At 42.2% G+C, this 24,141-nt stretch overlaps 1 protein-coding gene across 2 annotated transcripts in view; it reads right to left on the bottom strand.

The window, feature by feature from the left end:
* ext1b (exostosin glycosyltransferase 1b) overlaps nt 1-22,264 on the bottom strand; it is a 151,685-nt gene extending 129,421 nt beyond the window's left edge. For both annotated transcript variants that reach the window (XM_058047653.2, XM_058047654.2), the window contains exon 1: nt 20,475-22,264. In XM_058047653.2, coding sequence (XP_057903636.2) covers nt 20,475-21,403 — 929 coding nt within the window. In that variant the 5' untranslated portion in view covers nt 21,404-22,264. The remainder of the gene's footprint in view (nt 1-20,474) is intronic.
* Nucleotides 22,265-24,141: the final 1,877 nt, after the last annotated feature.

The raw sequence follows: 24,141 nt of genomic DNA on the forward strand, positions 1-24,141 counted from the left end.
TGGTGCATCTTGTTTCCCTCGACTGTCTGGCATCTGAAAGCCACTCCATGCCGTGTCAAACACAAAACAAGATGCAGACTTTTTGATAAGAAAAGCACACTCGTATGTCACTTTCTGGGGATATAAGCGCTCCAATGCGCCCACATAAACATAACAAAAATAAACTGGAATAGCACTCAGCAGAACAAGGCCTCTGCAAAGACCAAACAATGACAAAGATTGCAGATTGTAGGCTTTTGTAGGTGCTGAATAATTCATTCATTGTCTGTACATGACGAAATGATGTTCAACAATTGTTTATTAATTGAAATATGATTTTGCAACCTCTTTATATATGGGTTTTTCCAAAATATATTGATGAAAAAAAAACATGCTGTTTTGTGGTTGAATACGACCTATTAGTAAACAAAATATGCATATTTAAGTAAATTTGAGGGCTGCACGGTGGACAAGTGGTTAGCGTGTTCTGTAGCATGTTCTCCCCGTGCATGCGTGGGTTTTTTTCCGGGTACTCCGGTTTCCTCCCACATTCCAAAAACATACTAGGTTAATTGGCGACTCCAAATTGTCCATAGGTATGAATGTGAGTGTGAATGGTTGTTTGTCTATATGTGCCCTGTGATTGGCTGGCCACTGGTCCAGGGTGCACGAGGGTCGCGGGGGTGCTGGAGCCTATCCTCTCTTCGGGCGAGAGGCGGGGCACACCCTGGACTGGTGGCCAGCCAATCACAGGGCACATATAGACAAACAACCATTCACACTCACATTCATACCTATGGACAATTTGGAGTCGCTAATTAACCTAGCATGTTTTTGGAATGTGGGAGAAAACCGGAGTACCCGGAAAAAACCCACTCATGCACAGGGAGAACATGCAAACTCCACACAGAGAGGGCCGAGGGTGGAATTGAACCCTGGTCTCCTAGCTGTGAGGTCTGCGCGCTAACCACACGACTGCCGTGCCGCCCTGCTCTAATTATTCATTCATTCATTTTCTACCACTTATCCTCACAAGGGTCACGGGAGTGCTGGAGCCTATCCCAGCTGTCTTCAGGCAAGAGGCGTGGTACAACCTGGACTGGTGGCCAGCCAATCACAGGGCACATATAGACAAACAACCATTCACACTCACATTCATACCTATGGACAATTTGGAGTCGCCAATTAACCTAGCATGTTTTTGGAATGTGGGAGGAAACCGGAGAAAACCCACGCATGCACAGGGAGAACATGGCCGAGGATGGAATTGAACCCGGGTCTCTTAGCTGTGAGGTCTGCCCGCTAACCACATCACCACTGTGCAGCCCTGCTCTAATTATAAAAAAAATATTTTATATACTGTATAAGGAATCCTACTTTGTGTGAATTAACATATCACGGTCGGATCTGGAACCAGTTATTGTATACCTTGTTTTGCTTTGATGACAGGAAAGTGTTCGGTCACACACCAGCAAGTTCTGACACAGCTGGAGTGAAAATTTAAAAAAAAAAAAAAAAAATTGGCATCGGGTGACAGAGAAAAAGCCAGAAACAAGTGAGCGGACTAGTCATGGAGATGGACTGAGCAACGAGGAAAAAAAAAATTTGCCACCAAATATCAAACCACAGTGGAAATGACTCACACACACAAAAATGTTTCCATCTGTGATGTCATAAAATTATGCAGGCTGTCTGTTTAAAAAAAATAAGAAGCTTTGAAAAGCCTTTCATGAGATTTCTTACTTGTATGCAATATTGAGGGCTTGTTTATGTGTGTGTGTGGGGGGGGGGCTTTTAAGCCGTGGGAGCATGATGAAGTAAAACTGTGTGCAGAGAAAAACAAGAGCGGAAGTAACTCATGAGGAGTGTGGGCGTTAATTTATAATATCCGGCATTACCACCAGCGGCTGCACTTTGTCCTCCAGCCTAAAAGGAGCGCATATTCCGACTGCGTGTTCTGAAAAGGAGGCGCCATCAAACTCATGAATAAATACCATGAAAGTGAACCGCCAAACAAGCCGCTAAGGCGACTGGGAAGACCCCGATGAACCAAAATGATGACTTTAACCCTTAGATGCATGAGTGACTGGACACTACACTCTTCCATAAGTGGTTCAAAAATGACCCATATACTACGTAGAATCAATTCTTTTTTTATGCCAATTTTGCCATTTTGGTTAGGAATAATCACTTGTATGATATTTAGTATTATATTTAGGGGTTGATAAGAATCAAAGGTTCCTATTGGATTCCATAGAAAATGCATGCAGGTCATTTTTGACCCACTTATGGAAGGTTGGGGTAGTAACACAAAAACAAAAATTTCTTAAAATGTATAAAAGTTAAAAGTGTGAATGGTATGATATCAAAAACATGTTTTTTGAGGAATACCTGGAATATGAAATGCTAAAAAATTTTCATTATGAAGATATTTCAAGAAAACAAACTGACCGGGTCATTTTTGACCCACTTATGGAAAGTTGGGGTAGTAACACACAAAAAAAAATTCTTAAAATGTATAAAAGTTAAGTTAAAAATGTGAATGGTATGATATAAAAAACATGTTTTTTGAGGAATACCTGGAATATCAAATGATAAAAAAAATTTCTTTACAAAGATATTTCAAGAAAACAACCTGACCGGGTCATTTTTGACCCACTTATGGAAGGTTGGGGTAGTAACACAAAAACTAAAATTTCTTAAAATGTATAAAATTTAAGTTAAAAATGTGAATGGCATGATATCAAAAACATGTTTTTTGGGGAATACCTGGAATATGAAATGATAAAAAATTTTCATCACAAAGATATTTCAAGAAAACAACCTGACCGGGTCATTTTTGACCCACTTATGGAAGGTTGGGGTAGTGACACAAAAACAAAAATGTCTTAAAATGTATAAAATTTAAGTTAAAAATGTGAATGGCATTATATCAAAAACATGTTTTTTGAGGAATACCTGGAATATGAAATTATAAAAAATTTTCTTTATGACGATATTTCAGGAAAACAACCTGACCGGGTCATTTTTGACCCACTTATGGAAGGTTGGGGTAGTAACACAAAAACAAAAATTTCTTAAAATGTATAAAAGTTAAGTTAAAAATGTGAATGGTATGATATAAAAAACATGTTTTTTGAGGAATACCTGGAATATGAAATGAGAAAAAAAAATTCTTTACAAAGATATTTCAAGAAAATTTCATTTTTGACCCACTTATGCATCTAAGGGTTAAGGTCAATCATGCACCCATGCTCTCCTCTACAAGACAAGATAGATTATTCCACCAAACCCAGTCCTCCTCTGTTGTTTATTTTGACTTAGCTGCTGATCCATGAAGTGTCATGGAATCTGCCAAAACGAGAGCCTGGCTCGGTTGGCGACACTGTGTAAGCAACTATTGTTAGCGGTGATTTGCACGGGGGCCTAGTACCAAAGTAAAAAGGGCCGCAAAGGAAGCAGGATCGGCTGCAGTCAAACCCATGCATGGAGAGGACGAAAAAAAAACAAGGGAGCGACAGTGAACCATATGGCGAGGGCTGTGATGTCAACAAGGCACAAGTGTTTCCTCTGGAAGAGAGTAAACTTGAGCACAAAAGGACCCCCACTGCAACGTTTACACCCCGGAGAGTGGAAGTCAAACTGAGCCATAAAGCACGAAGAACCAGACGGAGGGGGTGTGTGGGTGAATTCGGGGGGCGGGGGGTAGCCAGCTCTGGTCCAACAAAACCCTCTTTCTCTACTTCAAGCCTTGGCCCCTTCAACATTGAACCGTGCACACATTCTTCAGTGACATAATGCTTTTTTAAGCTATTGCCCTCTTTGACTACAATACTCCCCCCTCCCCATCCTTGTTACCCTGACTCAGATCACCCCCTGCCAATTACTATTTGAATATGAATACCACCAAAGCGGTTACGTGTTTGTTTTCACTCGAGGTGGTGAGAAATGAAGGACTGAGGTGGCTGACGTCAACGAGCCGCCGCTACTGTTGCGGCTTTCGATTTGGTGTATGTTGAACGGCCTCTGGGGGACATAAAAGCTGCTATTTTGTGGGGTTATAAAAAAAAACTACCTCTATTTCTCCCCAGTGGGGATGCTGCAATGCCTTGGGGGAGAACAGCGCTCAAGGGATGGGCAGGTCAGCAAACATGGTCACTCACATCAGTCTTTGGTTCTGTCCATATGGGAATGTTCCGGAGATATGAAAAAAGTTGCGTTCATACTGCGCCGGACTACTAAATAGTTGGATCCAGATCGGAACGATTCAAAGTAAAAACAATAGAATACACGGGATACACCTAAACCATAGAAGAAGACTGTCCCGATCAGCTTCTGATCCTCCATATTTTGAAGATCAGACCACAAGATCAAGTTGTTTTGGTTGCCGTTGCGTTCATACTGAGCCGAAATACTAAATAGTTGCATCCAGATCGGAACGATTAAGAGTGAAAACAATGGAATACACGGGGACACACCTAAACCATAGAAGAAGACCGTCCCGATCGGGTTCTGATCATCCATATTTTGAAAATCAGACCACAAGATCAAGTTGTTTTGGTTGCCGTTGCATTCATACTGAGCCGGATTACTAAATAGTTGCATCCAGATCGGAACGATTAAGAGTAAAAACAATGGAATACACGGGGACACACCTAAACCATAGAAGAAGACCGTCCCGATCGGGTTCTGATCATCCATATTTTGAAGATCAGACCACAAGATCAAGTTGTTTTGGTTGCCGTTGCGTTCATACTGAGCCGAAATACTAAATAGTTGCATCCAGATCGGAACGATTAAGAGTAAAAACAATGGAATACACGGGACACACCTAAACCATAGAAGAAGACCGTCCCGATCGGGTTCTGATCATCCATATTTTGAAGATCAGACCACAAGATCAGGTTGATTTGGTTGCCGTTGTATTCATACTGAACCGGATTACTAAATAGTTGCATCCAGACCGGAACAATTAAAAGTAAAAACAATGGAATACACGGGGACACACCTAAACCATAGAAGAAGACCGTCCCGATCGGGTTCTGATCATCCATATTTTGAAGATCAGACCACAAGATCAGGTTGATTTGGTTGCCGTTGTATTCATACTGAACCGGATTACTAAATAGTTGCATCCAGACCGGAACAATTAAAAGTAAAAACAATGGAATACACGGGGACACACCTAAACCATAGAAGAAGACCGTCCCGATCGGGTTCTGATCATCCATATTTTGAAAATCAGACCACAAGATCAGGTTGATCTGGTTGCCGTTGCATTCATACTGAGCCGGATTACTAAATAGTTGCATCCCCATCGGAACGATTAAGAGTAAAAACAACGGAATACACGGGGACACACCTAAACCATAGAAGAAGACCGTCCCGATCGGGTTCTGATCATCCATATTTTGAAGATCAGACCACAAGATCAGGTTGATTTGGTTGCCTTATCACGTTCGTAACTGAGCACACAGTGGCAAACACACCCAGGCCTCTCACACATTCAGTACAATTTACCAGGAAAAGATAAAACAAGGGTTGTGAGTATCGGTTTCGGGTTCGGACAGCAACAAAATGAACGTTTTGGAAAAGCAGAGATTTCCTAATCCCTGAGCCAACGTCTGTGCTTTAATGTCAGCAAATAGCAAACTAGAAGAATACCAGCAAATGTAGCCAAGAGAGTATCAGAACCTCCACACATGCACTGCAGCTGTCCTCTTCGCTTGCACCTCACACACACACACACACACACACACACACACACACACACACACACACACACACACACACACACACACACACACACACACACACACACACACACACACACACACACACACACACACACAAAAGCGTTCACGGACACACAAAACACTAACACTGCACAAAACTAGTCCTATATTATTCATTCATTCATTTTCTACCGCTTTTTCCTCACAAGGGTCGCGGGGGGCGCTGGAGCCTATCCCAGCTGTCTTCGAAACAGCGAGAGGCGGGGTACACCCTGGACTGGTGGCCAGCCAATCACAGGGCACATATAGACAAACAACCATTCACACTCACATTCATACCTATGGACAATTTGGAGTCGCCAATTAACCTAGCATGTTTTTGGAATGTGGGAGGAAACCGGAGTACCCGGAAAAGAAAACCCACCCATGCACGGGGAGATCATGCTCCAAGCTAACTCTTAGCATGTTAGCATATAAACAAATTTACTGGTGTCAAAGTCACACACGGCATGATGTGGGGACACAATGGGACTGCCTTAACACTTTTCGGACTTAAGGTTGTCTTGCTAGGTTCTAGCATGGTAGCCATTAGCACACCGGACCCAAGGTTCACAGCACAGGTTGCAAGCCCATCAAAATTTCAGAGATGGCCGAGTGGAATTGAACCTTGGTTTCCTAGCTGTGAGGTCTGAGCGCTAACCACCACCATGACAATTTCCAATTGTATCAAATCCAATGTTAGATCAACATTTGCAATAAAAGATTCAGGTTCAGGCAGTACTTTGGACACCCCTGGTTTAAAACGCATCGATTAATTCCAGCTGTAAAAACATGGCCCTCCTATTTTGCTTGTGGATGCTAACATGCTAAACAGTCGACAAGAGACATGGTTTCTCACAGAGTTGACGTAACGGTTCAATTCCATCCTCGGCCATCTCTGTGTGAAGTTTACATGTTCTCCCCGTGCATGCGTGGGTTTTCTCCGGGTACTCCGGTTTCCTCCCACATTCCAAAAACATGCTAGGTTAATTAGCGACTCCAAATTGTCCATAGGTATGAATGTGAGTGTGAATGGTTGTTTGTCTATATGTGCCCTGTGATTGGCTGGCCACCAGTCCAGGGTGTACCCCGCCTCTCACCCGAAGACAGCTGGAATGGGCTGCCCCGCGACTCTCGTGAGGAAAAGCGATAGAAAATGAATGAATGAATGAATGGCAGACTTCAACAAAAGTTGCCAGATTGAGTTCCTTTAACTTGAAAGCTTGTATACTGTATTAATTAATTAATGTCCTACACAGTGACATTAAATTTCAGTCCAAAATTTCGAGCAAAAATATGCCTGCTGATGAATCAACACAGAGTAATGCTAGTCTGAAAACAGAAAAAAAATCAAAAAAGGCCGAGGGTAAAGAGTTCCTGCAGCTGAATGTGGGTACGCTGGATTGACAGTAAACAGAATATGCACCCAGAGCGGTGTTGCCCCGTCTCAGCATGCCCTGTGCCACAAAGAGGAAGCGGAGACATTTTAATAGCTACCGTGTCTTTCTAAAAGAAAAAAAAAAAAAAGACAGCTGTTAGAGCTCAGAATTCATTTTGCTCACCAACCTCGTAGACGACAGCCATGGCTTCTTTTAATCCTACTTTTTTTTTTTTTTTTTAGATTTTAACGAGGAGTCAATCAGCCGTCTCTTCTGATCATCACTTCCCCCCTCATCACCATCTAGTTTAATGAAGCTCAACAGGACCCGCTTAGCTTTCTTCCTTCATTCTCCTGTTTCCCAGAAAATGTATCACATAAGATTTTCTTGACAGGACTGGGGAAAAAAGTACTGAAGTATTGTTCTTAATTACTTCACCTGAAGACAAGACCCCCCTCCCCCCTGAATAAGTCTCACTTTTTAAATTGTTTGGCTGGTCATGTGACATATATTTATCACAATATACAGAATTCAACATCATTGTGCTCCTGCCATTCAATGATGTGGAATGCGATCGTGAGCTTGGTGAACTTGCTTTCCGGTAACTTGCTCGTTGGACTTGTTAATAAAGTACTGTTGGTTTTGAATGTTGTGAAATACATTTCTAAATAAATGTGACTTACAGGCCAGTTAATTTTAATATTTTTTTTAAACATCTTTTTTGACTGATGTGACATTTGCAACTGTGCCATTCTGTTCAATTTTGAGACAGAAAGTCCAAAAAAAGCACCACAAACTAGTCTAATGTGTGTGTGAGGTAGCGTCCACCCCCCAAATTTTTTCCCCACTCTGACCCCCCCCGCCCCTCCTCCTCACGCCACCGCCACCGCCACAACCACCTTTGAGGCCAGAGGCGGCTTGGCTGGGATGGTAATCCCTCAGTGAATGTGGGTCACTGAGTGGGGCTTTGCCTTCCTCGCTAAGCAAGGGGACAGACAGCGGGGTCATGACCCGAGTCATCCAGGGTGCACTAACACACACATGCTCCTGTTCACACGATCAATGTAGCAAGACCCAAACCCAAGGATATGCGGCCATAAGCAAGACGCCTCGTGCGGTGTATTGATGACACGACAGGATGTGAGCACAACAGGAAATGTATGTAAATGTGAATTGAAAAATATGTGGCTGCACGGTGTATGAGTGGTTAGCACGCAGGTCGCAGGAGAGACCCGAGTTCAATTCCACCCACCGCCTCTCTCCCAAAGACAGCTGGGGTAGGCTCCAGCACACCCACAACCATAGAAAATTTATACCAATAATGACTGCACGTGTTTCCTTGCAGGTAACCAAGGTTAACAGAAAATATATATATATTTTAAGCACCACACCACCTTTTAAAGCTTCTACTCTGTTATCGCCAGCCTTTTCAACACACTGTGTTAACCAGAGACTCATAATGTCATCTGGTGTTTTTGTGACAGGGCTGAAATGCAGTGGAAATTTTCATGACAAAGGGACTTTGCAATTCATTCTGGAGTATATGCAAATTACCATCATATAAACTGAGGAAGAAGAATGTGTGAAAAGTAATATTTGTGCTCGAGGATGAGTGGTTGGCACACAGGCCACGGAGCTAGGAGACCCGAGTTTGATTCCACACTCGGCCATCTCTGTGTGGAGTTTGCATGTACTCCCTGTGCTCAGTGTTTAGTCCCACATTCACATATGTGCCCTGTGATTTATATATTTTTTTACTTAAAAACTGGGATAGGCTCCAGCTCCGGCTCCCCGAGACCCTCGTGAGGATAAGCGGTAGAAAATGAATGAATGAATGCATGAATGAAAAAAATTACCCATAGTTAAAAAAATGCCTACACATTTCCTACACTACTTTCCAAAGTAGTTCAATTAAGTGTAGTTTTTTTTCACAAAACTATTAAAAAACGTTTATGTATTTATATATTTTTTACTTAAAAAAAATTACCCGGCTGCACGGCGGTCGAGTGGTTAGCGCGCAGACCTCACAGCAAGGACACCTGGGTTCAATTCCACCCTCGGCCATCTCTGTGTGGTGGTTGCACGTTCTCCCCGTGCATGCGTGGGTTTTCTCCGGTTTACTCCCACATTCCAAAAACATGCTAGGTTAATTAGCGACTCCAAATTGTCCATAGGTATGAATGTGAGTGTGAATGGTTGTTTGTCTATATGTGCCCTGTGATTGGCTGGCGACCAGTCCAGGGTGTACCCTGCCTCTCGCCTGAAGACAGCTGGGATAGGCTCCGGCTTTGAGTCCCTGCGACCCTCGTGAGGAAAAAGTGGTAGAAAATGAATGAATGAATGTTTCTTATTAATAGACATTGTTACCCACAGCAATGACTGTAGTGGAAATAAAATAAGCGAGTGTGAGAGACACATTGCCAGACAAGGATGACAAAGCCGTGCTGACTTCTCATGTAGTGACACAATGGACTTGGCCAAAATAACACAGAATTTAACTGCAGCACAAACACGGCAGTGAGAAAAACTTTTGGTGGACTACGAGATGGATAAGCAGTCAAATAAGATAAAACAGCATGCAGCTTTTGGTCGCTTGCGGCTTTTATATATCTACACACACACACACACACACACACAAATATCAAAGAGTCCTAATTAGGCTGCATGCACCATATTCAAACTAATTATACTCCGCATCATTAACATTCTTCATCACAAGGTGATGCGTTATCTAAGAGACACCAGGCAATCATGAAATATTCATGATTTATTAATCTGACAACAAGAAAAACAAACACAGGGAGCCCGAGCAAGTGACACCCTCTCTTGCCAAGCGGAAAAAGGTAGCGACATGATTGTTGACTGCTTTCTCGCCCGTCACTCCACATCTCCAAAGCAAGAGTCCGCTGTCAAGCGACACTGCAGTGCTGACAATTCAGGTGGCTGCGGTATTCCCACTCAAAGCCATGTTTTTAGTGAGATAAGGTGGAGAGAAAATGTCGCTTGCTTTTCCGTCGCTTTGGCCCACAACACATCTACTACCTCTCCTCCTTTGCTGTTTGTGTCGACAAAATGTCAAAGATTGATTCTTCCTTTTGGAAAATGGCATGAACGGAAATCTGGCAGGAAGCCATCGCCAGCCCCCCCCAAATCAAGCGTGTTTCCACATTGTTTTGACAAAAGATGGGAAAAAGGGAGGAAAACGTGCCAACGACACAATAGCGAGGGAATGAGAGGAGTGGAGAACAGAGAAAAGAGCATCTCGTACACACTTTGGAGAGGATATCCCGAGAGTGGGAACATTTTTTTGCTGAAGAAACGGTTATGATAATTAAACAAGAAGAGCATGTTTTGGGTTTTTTTTTTGTTCTTGACGTTGCCACTGAATGGGAAAAATTCCATTTTTGAACGACTCAAGCGGCACAGAATTAACCATCAAACCGAACTTGCTCTTCTTCTGCAATGTCACACTTGCACACTTTGAAGAAATGTTCTAAGTATGTGTACTAAGAATATGACCTAGACTTCTTTCCTGGGTTCAGAGTAGTGATGTGTCAGTCGTAAACAAATCGGGTCTAAGAGTTGGTTCTTTGAAATGAACAACAGAAGCCGGCTCGACTCTTTGGGAGCAGATTCGTTTTTTTTCCTTGTCTTTTTTCTGTTAAAAGGCGAATGTCATTGATCTGGATGGGTGGCGGCATCCTCACACTGAATCCCGAGCGGCTCTGGTCCTGATGCAGTCCGGCTTGACTCCGGTAGTTATCAATTCCTTGTGTTGAAATGATGATTTGAGAGTGTTTCAGTGTCTGTTACGTCCAAAAAAAAAACAGTTGACCCCCAAACAAATTCTTTCCGATTGCATTGCTCAATCTTGCGGAATGCTTCCGGGGGCCGCAATGGAGCCCACACAGCCCCAGTGTTGCCAACTTGGCCGCTGGCTTGCATTTTGCACAACCACGTGTTGAGTTTGTGTCGTGACGACAACTCAACAACTCAACAACTCAACCATGTCTCTTGACGACTGTTTAGCATGTTAGCATACCACGTCACAAGCAATATATACGTAGGAGGGCCATGTTTTTACAGCTGGAACTAATCGATGCGTTTTAAACCAGGGGTGTCCAAAGTACGGCCTGAACCTGAATCTTTTATTGCAAATGTTAATCCAACATTGGATTTGACAAAATTGGAAATCGTCAGGCAGTCGAGTGGTTAGCGCGCAGATCTCACAGCGAGGAGACCTGGATTCAATTCCACCCTCGGCCATCTCTGTGTGGAGTTTGCATGTTCTCCGTGGGTGGATGCGTGGGTTTTCTCCGGGTACTCCGGTTTCCTCCCACATTCCAAAAACATCCTAGGTTAATTAGCGACTCCAAATTGTCCAGAACTGGAGGTGGCAGAGATGAGAATGCTGAGGTTCTCATTGGGAGTGACCAGGATGGATAGGATCAGAAAGTCAAGAGGTAAATTGGCGACTCCAAATTGTCCATAGGTATGAATGTGAGTGTGAATGGTTGTTTGTCTATATGTGCCCTGTGATCGGCTGGCGGCCAGTCCAGGGTGTACCCCGCCTCTCGCCTGAAGACAGCTGGGATAGGCTCCAGCACCTCTTGACTCTTAAATAACAATCCCAGACATTGGAAGCATTTTGGTGGCATCGTTTACAGACATGGAAATGACCCTCTTTCTACCGCCACAGCCATTTAATTAGCAAAACTTAAAAAAAAAAATCATTCAATTTCAGTGCTGTTTACAGTGAGCGGCAACATAACATCGGCGCGGCGGCATTCCCAAAACAGCTGTAGACAGAGGACTAGTAATTAATGTGCGGCATTATGCAGTATACAAAGTAAGCACACATGTCTTTGTATGAAGAATAATGAACACGTGTAGGCACATAATTACCGACTAACCCTCTAGACATTATAAAAAGGGAAATGGTTGAATTTAATCACCATTTTCTGGAGGCAGACAGTCATTTTAATACTACACCGATGCGGCGGATGCAAGTTATAACAGACACATTGCATAGTCCAGAACTTGGAGGCAGTTAAAGTGATAAAATATTTCACATTCCTTTCCCGAGTTAGGGTGGATTTCCTGCACGGTTGCACAGAAAATGCCTTAGCGGTGAGCCGCCCGTTGTTAATGAACTATTTTCTTGCCGTCTGTGTTCATTTACGACACACCTGTTCAATTGGCAGCTTGTGTATATCTGATAGCGTGTTTTATTATCAAAATGATGTAAAAATCAATATTTGACCCAGTCAGAAGTGTGCCAATATGACAACATTGACGCTCTCGATTTGGCGTTATTAAAGCAACGTTCTACTTCATTTCTTCCTGGCTCAATGCGAGAAACTGAGGAATATTGATAACTTGGTCGGACTTTGACATTAGACACGTTTACATGAGGAGTTTTTCTCTTTCCGAATGACCTTTCCGAAAGCAATGGTATACATAGAAAGGAATATTCCAATGGCGTGTCTACATGCGCCGCTATAATCAACCAGAATAGTCAATGGGGCATGCCCAGTAAAGCGTAAACACCAACATCACGTGATACCGACTTCCTCCAGTTTTTCTTTCACTTGTTGGAATAACTCCGTATTCCCAGTTTTTCCTTCGTCCGGTCTTGAAATTTAGTTTGAATCAAAAACAAACTTTTTTAATAAAACTGGACTTGTGAATGGCGTATAGAAGGGTTTAGATTCTGTTCCACAGATGGCGCTAATGCACACGAAAGCTGCTTGCCAACCGCTACAGTATTCTGTAGTTGCAGAAAGAGCAGGAAGAAGGCACAAACAATAAAAAAAGAAAGCACAGACATTATCCATGTTTACATGAGGAGTTTTTCTCTTTCCGAATGGGATCTTTCCGAATGACCTTTCCGAAAGCAATGGTATACATGGAAAGGACTATTCCAATGGCGTGTCTACATGCGCCGCTATAATCAACCAGAATAGTCAATGGGGCATGCCCAGTAAAGCGTAAACACCAACATCACGTGATACCGACTTCCTCCAGTTTTTCTTTCACTTGTTGGAATAACTCCGTATTGCCGGTTTTTCCTTCGTCCAGTCTTGAAATTTAGTTTTAACAAAAAAAAAAAAAATTCCGCAGCAGTCCAGTGCCGATTGCTCGCCTCTATTTTTTTTAAATCGAAGAACGTCTGGAGCTGCGTGTTACGTCATATCTCAGCATTCGCTGAAAGAACGCTACCCGGGAACAGGAAAAGTTAATTCATTCATTTTCTATCGCTTTTCCTCACGAGGGTCGCGGGGGGTGAGAGGCGGGGTACACCCTGGACTGGTGGCCAGCCAATCACAGGGCACATATAGACAAACAACCATTCACACTCACAATCATACCTATGGACAATTTGGAATCGCTAATTAACCTTTTTTGGAATGTGGGAGGAAACCGGAGTACCCGGAGAAAACCCACGCATGCACAGGGAGAACATGCAAACTCCATACAGAGATGGCCGAGGGTGTAATTGAACCCTGGTCTCCTAGGTGTGAGGTCTGCGCGCTAACCACTCAACCGCCGTGCCGCCCCCAGGAAAAGTTCAATCTTGCTAATATTTTATAATTAAGCTCGGCACATGTTTTTTTTATAGATATGTATTTTCTTTTTTAATAAAACTGGACTTGTGAATGGCGTATAGAAGGGTTTAGATTCTGTTCCACAGATGGCGCTAATGCACACGAAAGCTGCTTGCCAACCGCCAATAAACAACAGAAGAAGAAAAACACCACAAAGAAGAACGCAGTCTGACAACTTTCCGATCGAGCGGGTACAAGATACCTCAATCGGATTGGGGAAAGGAATATTCCACCCCTGTGAATCCGATTATATATTCATTCGGATTGGCACTTTTCTTTCGGAATGAGGTGTATACAAAGGTTACATTCTTTTTGTTTGAGCAAATAACCTGAATGGAATTGGAATATTTGTGTCCATGTAAACGTGACTAGTGGCGCTTAACTATGCAAGTGGACCAAAGGAACTCCGACTGAAAGCAAACAAAATCAGTGTGAGTCGGAGTCAGTTCAGATATTTAAACTACCTTCTTGTCTGTCTGCCTCCCTGTTGGATTCCTTTGAAAGGCAGCATTCCTTTGTAGGGCAAAAGGGTCAAAAGGTTAGAGGGGTACGGTTCCTGTATGTCCAAGCATGTCTTCTTTGGCTGAATGCATTGCATTGAAGTATTGCAATCCATCGGTTGTATAGCATGTGGCCAGGGGTATGCGTTTCACACCAGCCCCCCGGTCTTTGTGTCAGCGATACAGCTCAAGTCACAGTCAAACATATAGGCACACACATATATATATATATATATATATATATATATATATATATGGTCTAGCTCTCTCATCAACAATGAACAGCTGTTTGGACACGTGTGTGCATTCCTGAGCCTGCAACGCAGCATCTCTGCACAGTATGGTCTCCCCCACTCTAAGCCTGTTGGATGCATTTAAATCAATTTAACTAAGAGGGCTGTGTCAGGGATTCTACACAGGGTGGGCTGACACTTAAGTGAGTTTACATGAGATGAAAAACAAAAACAACATCACTTGATTGAATGAATTCAAACCAACCACAGCACATATGCAGGATATTGGTTGTTACAGTAGCCACGTTTACATGAGGAGTTTTTCTCTTTCCGAATGACCTTTCCGAAAGCAATGGTATACATGGAAAGGAATATTCCAATGGCGTGTCTACATGCGGCGCTATAATCAACCAGAATAGTCAATGGGGCATGCCCAGTAAAGCGTAAACACCAACATCACGTGATACCGACTTCCTCCAGTTTTTCTTTCACTTGTTGGAATAACTCCGTATTCATAATATTTATTAATTAATTTTCGCTTATCCTCACAAGGGAATAAACTCATAATATTATGAGTAGCATATTTAAAAAATAAATAAATTCTCTCTCTCTCTCTATATATATATATATATATATATATATATAGTGACTATAATAAATATAAAATAAATAATAAAATAAATAATAAAAGAAAAAATAAAATGAAAAAATCATATAAAAAATATTAAAAAAAATATTTTTGAATTGAAATATGCTACTTCTCATAATATCCTCACAGTATTGCCAGTTTTTCCTTCGTTCAGTCTTCAGTCTTCGTTCAAAAACAAACTTTCCGCAGCAGTCCAGTGCCGATTGCTCGCCTCCATTTTTTTTTTTTTTAAACCGAAAAACGTCTGGAGCTGCGTGTTACGTCATATCTCAGCATTCGCTGAAAGAACGCTAACCAGGAACAGGAAAAGATAAAGTTCAATCTTGCTAATATTTTATAATTAAGCTCGGCACATGTTTTATATAGATATGTATTTTCTTTTTTTTTAATAAAACTGGACTTGTGAATGGCGTATAGAAGGGTTTAGATTCTGTTCCACAGATGGCGCTAATGCACACGAAAGCTGCTTGCCAACCGCCAATAAACAACAGAAGAAGAAAAACACCACAAAGAAGAACTTTCCGTTTGAGTGGGTACAAGATACCTCAATCGGATTGGGGAAAGGAATATTCCACCCCTGGGAATCCGATTATACATTAATTCGGATTGGCACTTTCTTTCGGAATGAGGTGTATACAAAGGTTACATTCTTTCCGTTTGAGCAAATAACCCGAATGGAAGTGGAATATTTGGGTCCATGTAAACGTGGCTAGTGTCACTAGGTTCCTGAAATAAGCGTGAAAAAAAAATCAGGTACAAACTACATACCTGCACAGGGACAATCCGCCTTAGTATGTACAGGCGTTTTTCCAATATATTTTATACGTGTGCATGCCCTTGCATGCCTGTCAAGTCTGGTGACAAGCACTCCCCAAGGCATAAATATCCCATTTGGCGACAAGAGTATATATCACAGAGTATAGCTGACAACAGCCGCACTGCCCCAGCCGTCTGTGTCGGCAATGCACAAAGGCGATTCAGACCCAGTGGGATCTCGTCGGCTACATGCCCGCAAGGCTCCCCGCATTCTGGCCCCCAACGTTGAGGTGCGGTGTACCTGTTTTTGAACACTTCACCTCTGTGACCGGACAAAAATGAGCGCATTAGATGAAAGCACGCTGCCATTGTTCAATAAAAATGCTTTACTAAAAATAAAATAATAATTTCCTTGTAAACCAGGGGTGTTCAAAATGTGGCCCAGGTGCCAACTTTTGCCTGCAGCTTATTTGTTGGGAAACAAATACTGACAATCCTGGTCATTACACAATTTTTGCGAGACTACCAGTATTTTAAAAAGACCCACTAATTTTAGCAACTCCCCGTATGCGCATTCTATAATGCTACGCAGACAACCGCTTTGTTTGATTGATTCAATCAAACCCAACTGTCTTTGGGCGAGAGACGGCGTACACCCTGGACTGGTCGCCAGCCAATCACAGGGCACATATAGACAAACAACCATTCACACTCACATTCATACCTATGGACAATTTGGAGTCGCCAATTAACCTCACATGTTTTTGGAATGTGGGAGGAAATCGGAGAACCCGGAGAAAACCCATGCATGCACGGGGAGAACATGCAAACTCCACACAGGCCGAAGGTGGAATTGAACCCTGGTCTCCTAGCTGTGAGTTAACCACTCGACCGCCGTGCCGCCCTGTTCAGTAGAGATGTAGAGAACCAGTATTTAAAAAAAGACCCACTGATTTTAGCAATTCCCTGTATGCGCATTCTATAATGCTACAAGGAACACAAACAGAGGACACTTACAGCTTGCTATTCTGACTCTTTTACACAACCAAGCAACTTCAACAACTTCTTCCTGATGCTTTCCTCGAATTAAACATGTCCTGAGAGCCGTCAATGCAGAGTCTCCGGACATGCCCATATAAGGACTTCCAGATCACATTGACATCACAAATCTCCTTGTTGGAAAATAACTCTCTCAAACAGAGCATTCAGAGCCATCCCAAACGTCTTTCAGGGCTTACTTTCAAAAACAAAACCTCATTATCTGACACCTTGGCATAGTTTAACATGAGAACACAACATTGGAACAACATTTATAGGTCAGAAAAGTGGAAAAAGCATAATAAGTTTTGAGCAGTTGAACAGGACATTAATGCTGCAAAACATGCAGGGGCATTGACCAAAATGAATCAACCACAAAATGTCCTGCGGGCCAAATGTGGCCCGCAGGACACTAGTTTGAGGCCCCCGCCTTGATATGAAAGTTTAATGTTAGTGCGGTCCGCGCAAGTTTGATATGGATGCTGTATGGTATCATGTACCCAGAAAAAAATTATTACGTTTGATTAATGTTCATGTTAAAGGTTAAATAACTGTTAATAGTTATCCTCCCTATCCGTGTGGAAGTGGTAAGTGTTTGGCTATTTAAGTTTAAAGGAAATAACTTGAAGGCTACCGTTTAGGTCGCTAGCTCTTTAGTTTGCGAGTTAGCATGTGTCTCAAGACCCTGCAGTTGCGCAATATGTTGTAAATTTAAAAAAAGTATAAATGTGACTATAGTCGTGTTTTGTCATGTCTACAGGGCTCTAATAATGCTTTGTTCATTTTAATCTGAAAAAAAATAATTTGTCTACCCACCAACTATATGTGGTTTCTTAAGTTTTTATTATTTGCTGTTTTATTATTATTATTACTATTATATTTATTTATTACTGATTGATTGATTTTCTTTATTCTTGATTTGTTTATTCATTTTTCATCTTATTTTGTGCAGAAAAATAAAAATTAAGATATTTGAGAATAGTGGAATGTTTTATCAGAGCTTTTCTTGTAGAAAATCGGAACCAAAGCACTGAAAAAGTTTGTATATTTTTATGTTTTAAATTTTTTTTTTTTTGGGAAAACCTGATGCGGCCCAGCCTTGCCCAGACCCCTAGTTCCAGTGGCCCCCAGGTAAATTGAGTTTGAGAACCCTGTTGTAGAGAGTAGGTGGTGAAAACCTGCTGCCAAGTGTCAGTCTGTTGATTATATGGACCTAAAACTTCTTCTTTAGCTTCTCTAGACCATCCAGAAACTATGTCACATAATTCACAACGTCTTTTTGCAAGCGATTGGAAACTGAGAAAGATGGAGAGGGTGAGGATGTATGATTGTTCGAGAGAGAGAGAGAGAGAAAAAAAAAATGACGAATGGACGGACAAGTGCTCGCTTGTGAAGTTTGGTTAGGTGCGCTTGCTGTGGTATGACAGGTTCGGCTGCGAAGGGTTTTCTGGAGTTCACATCAAGTTCAAGGAATAATTTACACCTTGTTTCTACAATGCAGTCGAGTTTGAGATGTATATATGCAAAATTAATAGCAGTGTGTGCTATGTAAAAAGCATGAAATCATACATGTGTTATAATTTAAACCCAAATTATTGAGTAACTTTGTCGTACTGTATTTACAAACAAATGCCGATTGGTTCATTTGGCACCCTTCACAAAACACTTGTTTGGTGGGAAAATGAGTAAAGTCTTTCTACGCCTATCATGTTTTGACATGTTAGGGTTAGTTTTTTTTTGTGTTTGTTTTCATTGTCGAGCAGGTTTTTTTTGCAATACCACCTTACAATAATGGACCCACCATGATGCCACTTTGAAAACAACCATTCACACTCACATTCATACCTATGGACAATTTGGAGTCGCTAATTAACCTAGCATGTTTTTGGAATGTGGGAGGAAACCGGAGTACCCGGAGAAAACCCACGCATGCACGGGGAGAACATGCAAACTCCACACAAAGATGGCCAAGGTGTGAGGTCTGCTAACCACTCGACTGCCGTGCAGCCAGGTAATTTTTTTTAATAAAAAAATATATACTTAAGCTCTGTTTCTTCCTACCCCTTTTCAGACTGTTGGACCGTGCTAATGTAACGCATGTCTTATTTTTGTAGTGTTCAACCATCGCAACATCACAAAAAATAATGTAAAAAGATAAACTGTACAATGTTAAGTTCATGAAAAATAGTGGCACAAAAATTTGCATCAGTGATAACAATAGTGATGATTGGACACCACATGATTTTTAGATATTAATACATGATTAACTTAATAACATTTTACGCTGATTGGATTAATTGCGCTACAAAAGCAACTATTTTCTTGCTTCTTGGGGTTTTATGACGCTTCCCACGCTAATTAACGCGCATGATGCGGTGGACACAAATGTAACAAAGGTTACGATTTCCAAAGGTCAAGTCCTTTGTCAATATTATCAGTGTACAGGGACCACGTAAAGAACAAATATTGTGGTTTTCCTTGTTTACATACAGAACACCAATAAATGACAATAGCATTAAACTACTATAACGTCTGATCGTACTGCTTGACAGAAAATCCTCAATCATCGCAATATCACAAAAAAAAAACATGTAAAAAGATAACTGTAAAATGTTAAGTTCATGAAAAATAGTGGCAAATAAAACCTTACGCTCACAAAAAATTTGCATCACTGATAACAATAGTGATGATTGGACACCACATGATTTTTAGATATTAATACTCGATTAACTTAAAAAAAACGTGTAAAAAGATAACTGTACAACGTTAAGTTCATGAAAAATAGCGGCAAATAAAATCTTACGCTCACAAAAAATTTGCATCACTGATAACAATAGTGATGATTGGACACCACATGATTTTTAGATATTAATACACGATTAACTTTACCAACACTGATTGGATTAATTGCACTACATAAGCAACTATTTTCTTGCTTCTTGGGGTTTCATGGCGCTTCCCACGCTAATTAACGCGCATGATGGGGCGGACACAAATGTAACAATTGTTATTGGATTTCCAAAGGTCAAGTCCTTGTTTACATACAGTACACCAATAAATGACAATAGCATTAAAATTACTATAACGTCTGACCGCACTGCTTTCGCCCCCCACCTCTCCGGGGGTTTGACAGAACACAAGCCAAATGTTGTGTTGGTTGTGCTGCTATAATAACTATGCCCCCCCCCCCCATCTCTCTCTCTATGAAAACATGCCCAACAGCATTTAAAACACAGCAGCTGATCATCCTGTAGGGAATCATGATTATCACCTCGGCAAACTTGAGATCTTCAAATTTAGAGGTAATCAGCTAACCCCCGGGGGTGGGGGGGGGGGGGGGGTGACTAGACAGGATGGATGCTTTCAGAGTGATAATTAAGCCATTATTTGCACTAAATAATTTCATGACTGAGCCCAACATGTTAACACATTTAATTCTGCAGAAGGATGCTCAACCCAGAGCTTGTAAAAAAGGTGTGTGTGGGGGGGGGGGACTGACACCCACTCAAATGATCTCTATTTTATGGTGTCTTCCTTCGGAGGTGAAACCAAACTCACCTGTCGTATTCTGCATTGTCCTTGTCACATCGCGCGTCCTTGTGCTTCTGCCAGTCTTTGCCATGCTTGCAGGTGGTGAGCAGCACCACATCCTCCGCGTTGTGGACGTGATATAAGGCATTCCTGGTGTCCGAACCGATACCGGTGAGATATCGCTTCCCTTTGAAGACCAGCATGTACTTTCTAAAAGGCGGGATTGAGTTATATTTAAGGTAACCTCTTTCTCCGCCGGTCCGAGGGTGCTCCTTGGAGAAAAGCGGTATAGAGACGTCAAAGTTAGGTCGGAAGTTCTCGGCGCCGATACTCGCTTTAGCCAACATCGCTTGTCCGATGTCAAAACCCAAGTCTTCCGTATAATCCGGCCAAGTTCCGGAATATAAGTTAAATATGAGATGGTTCCTGCCATCGTTCCAAAGCGGCAAGTTTTGGATCTTGGTCTTCAGGTTGTGTACGTACTGCGGAGACAGCTGATCCCTGTCAAGGGTATCCAAGCTAAGCACAAATAAACACGCTTGACCCGGGTCCGAGGTGTAGAACCTGGAGCCTTCGATAGTGGACAAAATGTTCTGATAACTTTCTGATATTTTTTCTCCCTTCTGCTGAGGATAAACATAAACTTTGAATCCGTTTTTTTTACACACGGAAAAGTCAAAACATGAATCCATGCGGCATCGTTTTCCTTTGTAAACACTCGTGTTCACAACCCGTTTCTGCCTCACAGATGTGTGCATGTTATATTCATCCGTGTCAATGTGATCCCACGGTAAGAATGCGTGTAAAGGGTCCGAGAAGTGAGGCCAAGGGTGATCGGGTCTGTACCCATGCCGGTGCCTGCTCGGTGATGATGGAAGCGGAACCGCTCCGAGGTAGAAAAGCACCAGACAAGCCCCGGCCGAGAGCAGGATCAGGTAGCGTTTTTTGGCCTGCATGTGTCCTGGGAACAGATGCAACTTGGGTTTTTTTTGGGGGGGGGGGATAAGATTTAGCCAAAGTGGCCCGAAGTTAGGCTCTCAGCAATCCCGGGTTATTTTACACGGCTCCATCCTCCGGCTCCTTCCTCCTCCCAAGGATTCCCAAATCCCCTTTCCCAAATGCATTGATTGGATCCAAAGCATGTGGGCGATTTTTTTTATTTTTAAAAATGTGGTCCCTTTCTCAGGCTTTTCTGGAGTCCCAGCATGTCCAAGGGGGCTTGGGTGCACCTAAAAAGACGAGTGCCACCCGAACCCTTTGGGTCACAATCTCTTCCACGGCGCTTCTCCGCACTTTCATTCAGGGCTTTACAAATGGAAAAAAGTGTCCGTCTGGGAAGTCGTTCCCTGTGGGTAAAAAAAAAAAAAAAAAAACAGCAGCAGGGGGGTCCCGGAGGGTCCCCTAAGCGGAAAAGGTTAGATGTTTAACTCGGTAGAATACATTGAGAAAAAAGCGGAAAAGCCCAACCGCTGCGCTTCCACCCAAATTGTCTCAGCGTGATCGGTCCTGGATCCCTTTTCCTCGAATCACTCCATGGTGCTCGGCGAACAGGCAACGCGGCACAGGAGGAGCAGTTCAGCGGCACCGGCATAGCCGAACGAATCCTTGCATTTCTCTCTCCCCCCCTCCATCTGCAAAGACGCTCCGAGATACAAAATAAAGCTCGTTTTCCGCTCGACAACCGGCTATAATTTTTTTTTTTTAAAGCTGACCTCGCTTTAAAATGCTGAGTGGGAAAAATGATGGAATTCCACAGTCCCACTGACCGACTTCCGAATGCTCAGTTGCTCCGTTTGTTAGTGGCTCACATTCCAATCCCGACAAGACGGCGACTGACGTGACGTCCCATCCACGCTCGCCAGCTGCAAGCTGATTGGTCCGTAAGGAAGCGGATAAGGCGGGACTTGGATAGACGGCACCCATTCATAACCCGAGTGCTCCGCATGTGCAAATCATCTAATTGTAAAGCTATGGAGGTTGTTTGGAGAGGTGCCAGGGGAGGGGGGGGGCATGACACCCTCTGCTGAGGCCACAAGTTGCAGGCTGATATGACTCAGGCGTAAATGTTTGCACTCTTTTCTGACTGGATCATCACCTTCTTTTTGCTCTGCCTGCTGCTAAGAAAATTAGACATCTGTTAGGTGATTATTTTGGTTTTTGATGCACATTAAGCCAGCTAAAAATATTATTACCACTTGGAGAATGCAAGAATATCCATTGATACTGTTGAATGCACAACAAATTAAATTAAATTAAATTAAATTAAATTAAATTAAATTAAATTAAATTAAATTAAATTAAATTAAATTAAATTAAATTAAATTAAATTAAATTAAATTATTCATTCATTTTCTACCGCTTTTTCCTCACGAGGGTCGCGGGGGTGCTGGAGCCTATCCCAGCTTTCTTCGGGTGAGAGGCGGGGTACACCCTGGACTGGTCACCAGCCAATCACAGGGCACATATAGACAAACAACCATTCACACTCACATTCATACCTATTGGCCAATTTGGAGTGGCCAATTAACCTAGCATGTTTTTGGAATGTGGGAGGAAACCGGAGTACCCGGAGAAAACCCACGCATGCACGGGGAGAACATGCAAACTTCACACAGAGATGCCTGAGGGTGGAATTGAACCCTTGTCTCCTCGCTGTGAGGTCTGCGTGCTAACCACTAGACCGCATTGCAGCGCCTAAATTAAATTAAATTAAATTAAATTAAATTAAATTAAATTAAATTAAATTAAATTAAATTAAATTAAATTAAATTAAATTAAATTAAATAAATTAAATTAAATTAAATTAAATTAAATTAAATTAAATTAATACAAATATGATGCTAAATTAACTTGTTTGATGCATTTAATAGTGTGCTTAAAATGATGTGAATTAGAGAGTGTTTTTTTTCTGTTCTGTTCTTCACTCACAATACAAAGACCAAAGACTTTTCTATATTTTTATTTTATATGTTTTTATATTGGGGCAGCACGGTGGTCGAGTGGTTAGCGTGCAGACCTCACAGCTAGGACCGGGGTTCAATTCCACTCTCGGCCATCTCTGTGTGGACTTTGCATGCGTGGGTTTTCTCCGGGTACTCCGGTTTCCTCCCACATTCCAAAAACATGCTAGGTTAATTGCCGACTCCAAATTGTCCATAGCTGTCCTCTCGCCCGAAGACAGCTGGGATAGGCTCCAGCATCCCGCTCGACCCTCGTGAGGAAAAAGCGGTAAAAATGAATTAATTAATGTTTTTATATTGGGGCGGCACGGCGGTCAAGTGGTTAGAGTGCAGACCTCACAGCTAGGAGACCTGGGATCAATTCCACCTTTGCCTATCTCTATGTGGCGTTTGCATGCATGCGTTTTCTCCGGGTACTCCGGTTTCCTCCCACATTCCAAAAAACATGCTAGGTTAATTGGCGACTTCAAATTGTCCATAGACTTCTTATGTCTTGTTGTTGTCTTTCTTTTTTAACATGTAAAGCACTTTGTGCTACATTCTATGTATGAAAAGTGCTCTACAAATAAAGTTCGATTGATTGAAAGTTTCAAAACACGGGTCACCCATTTGACAGAGACATTAATAACAGAGGAGAGCATCTTGTGAGTGTTTCATAGAGCTACATAATCCTCCTTGCTGCGACTTTGTGGCAAAATACTCGGGCAGGGTGAAAAGGCCATCCTCGTATTTTA

The sequence above is a fragment of the Doryrhamphus excisus genome, linkage group LG7 (assembly GCF_037039965.1).
Source record: "Doryrhamphus excisus strain RoL-2023G ecotype Guam linkage group LG7, RoL_Dexc_Guam_v1.1, whole genome shotgun sequence".
NCBI lineage: Eukaryota > Metazoa > Chordata > Actinopteri > Syngnathiformes > Syngnathidae > Doryrhamphus > Doryrhamphus excisus.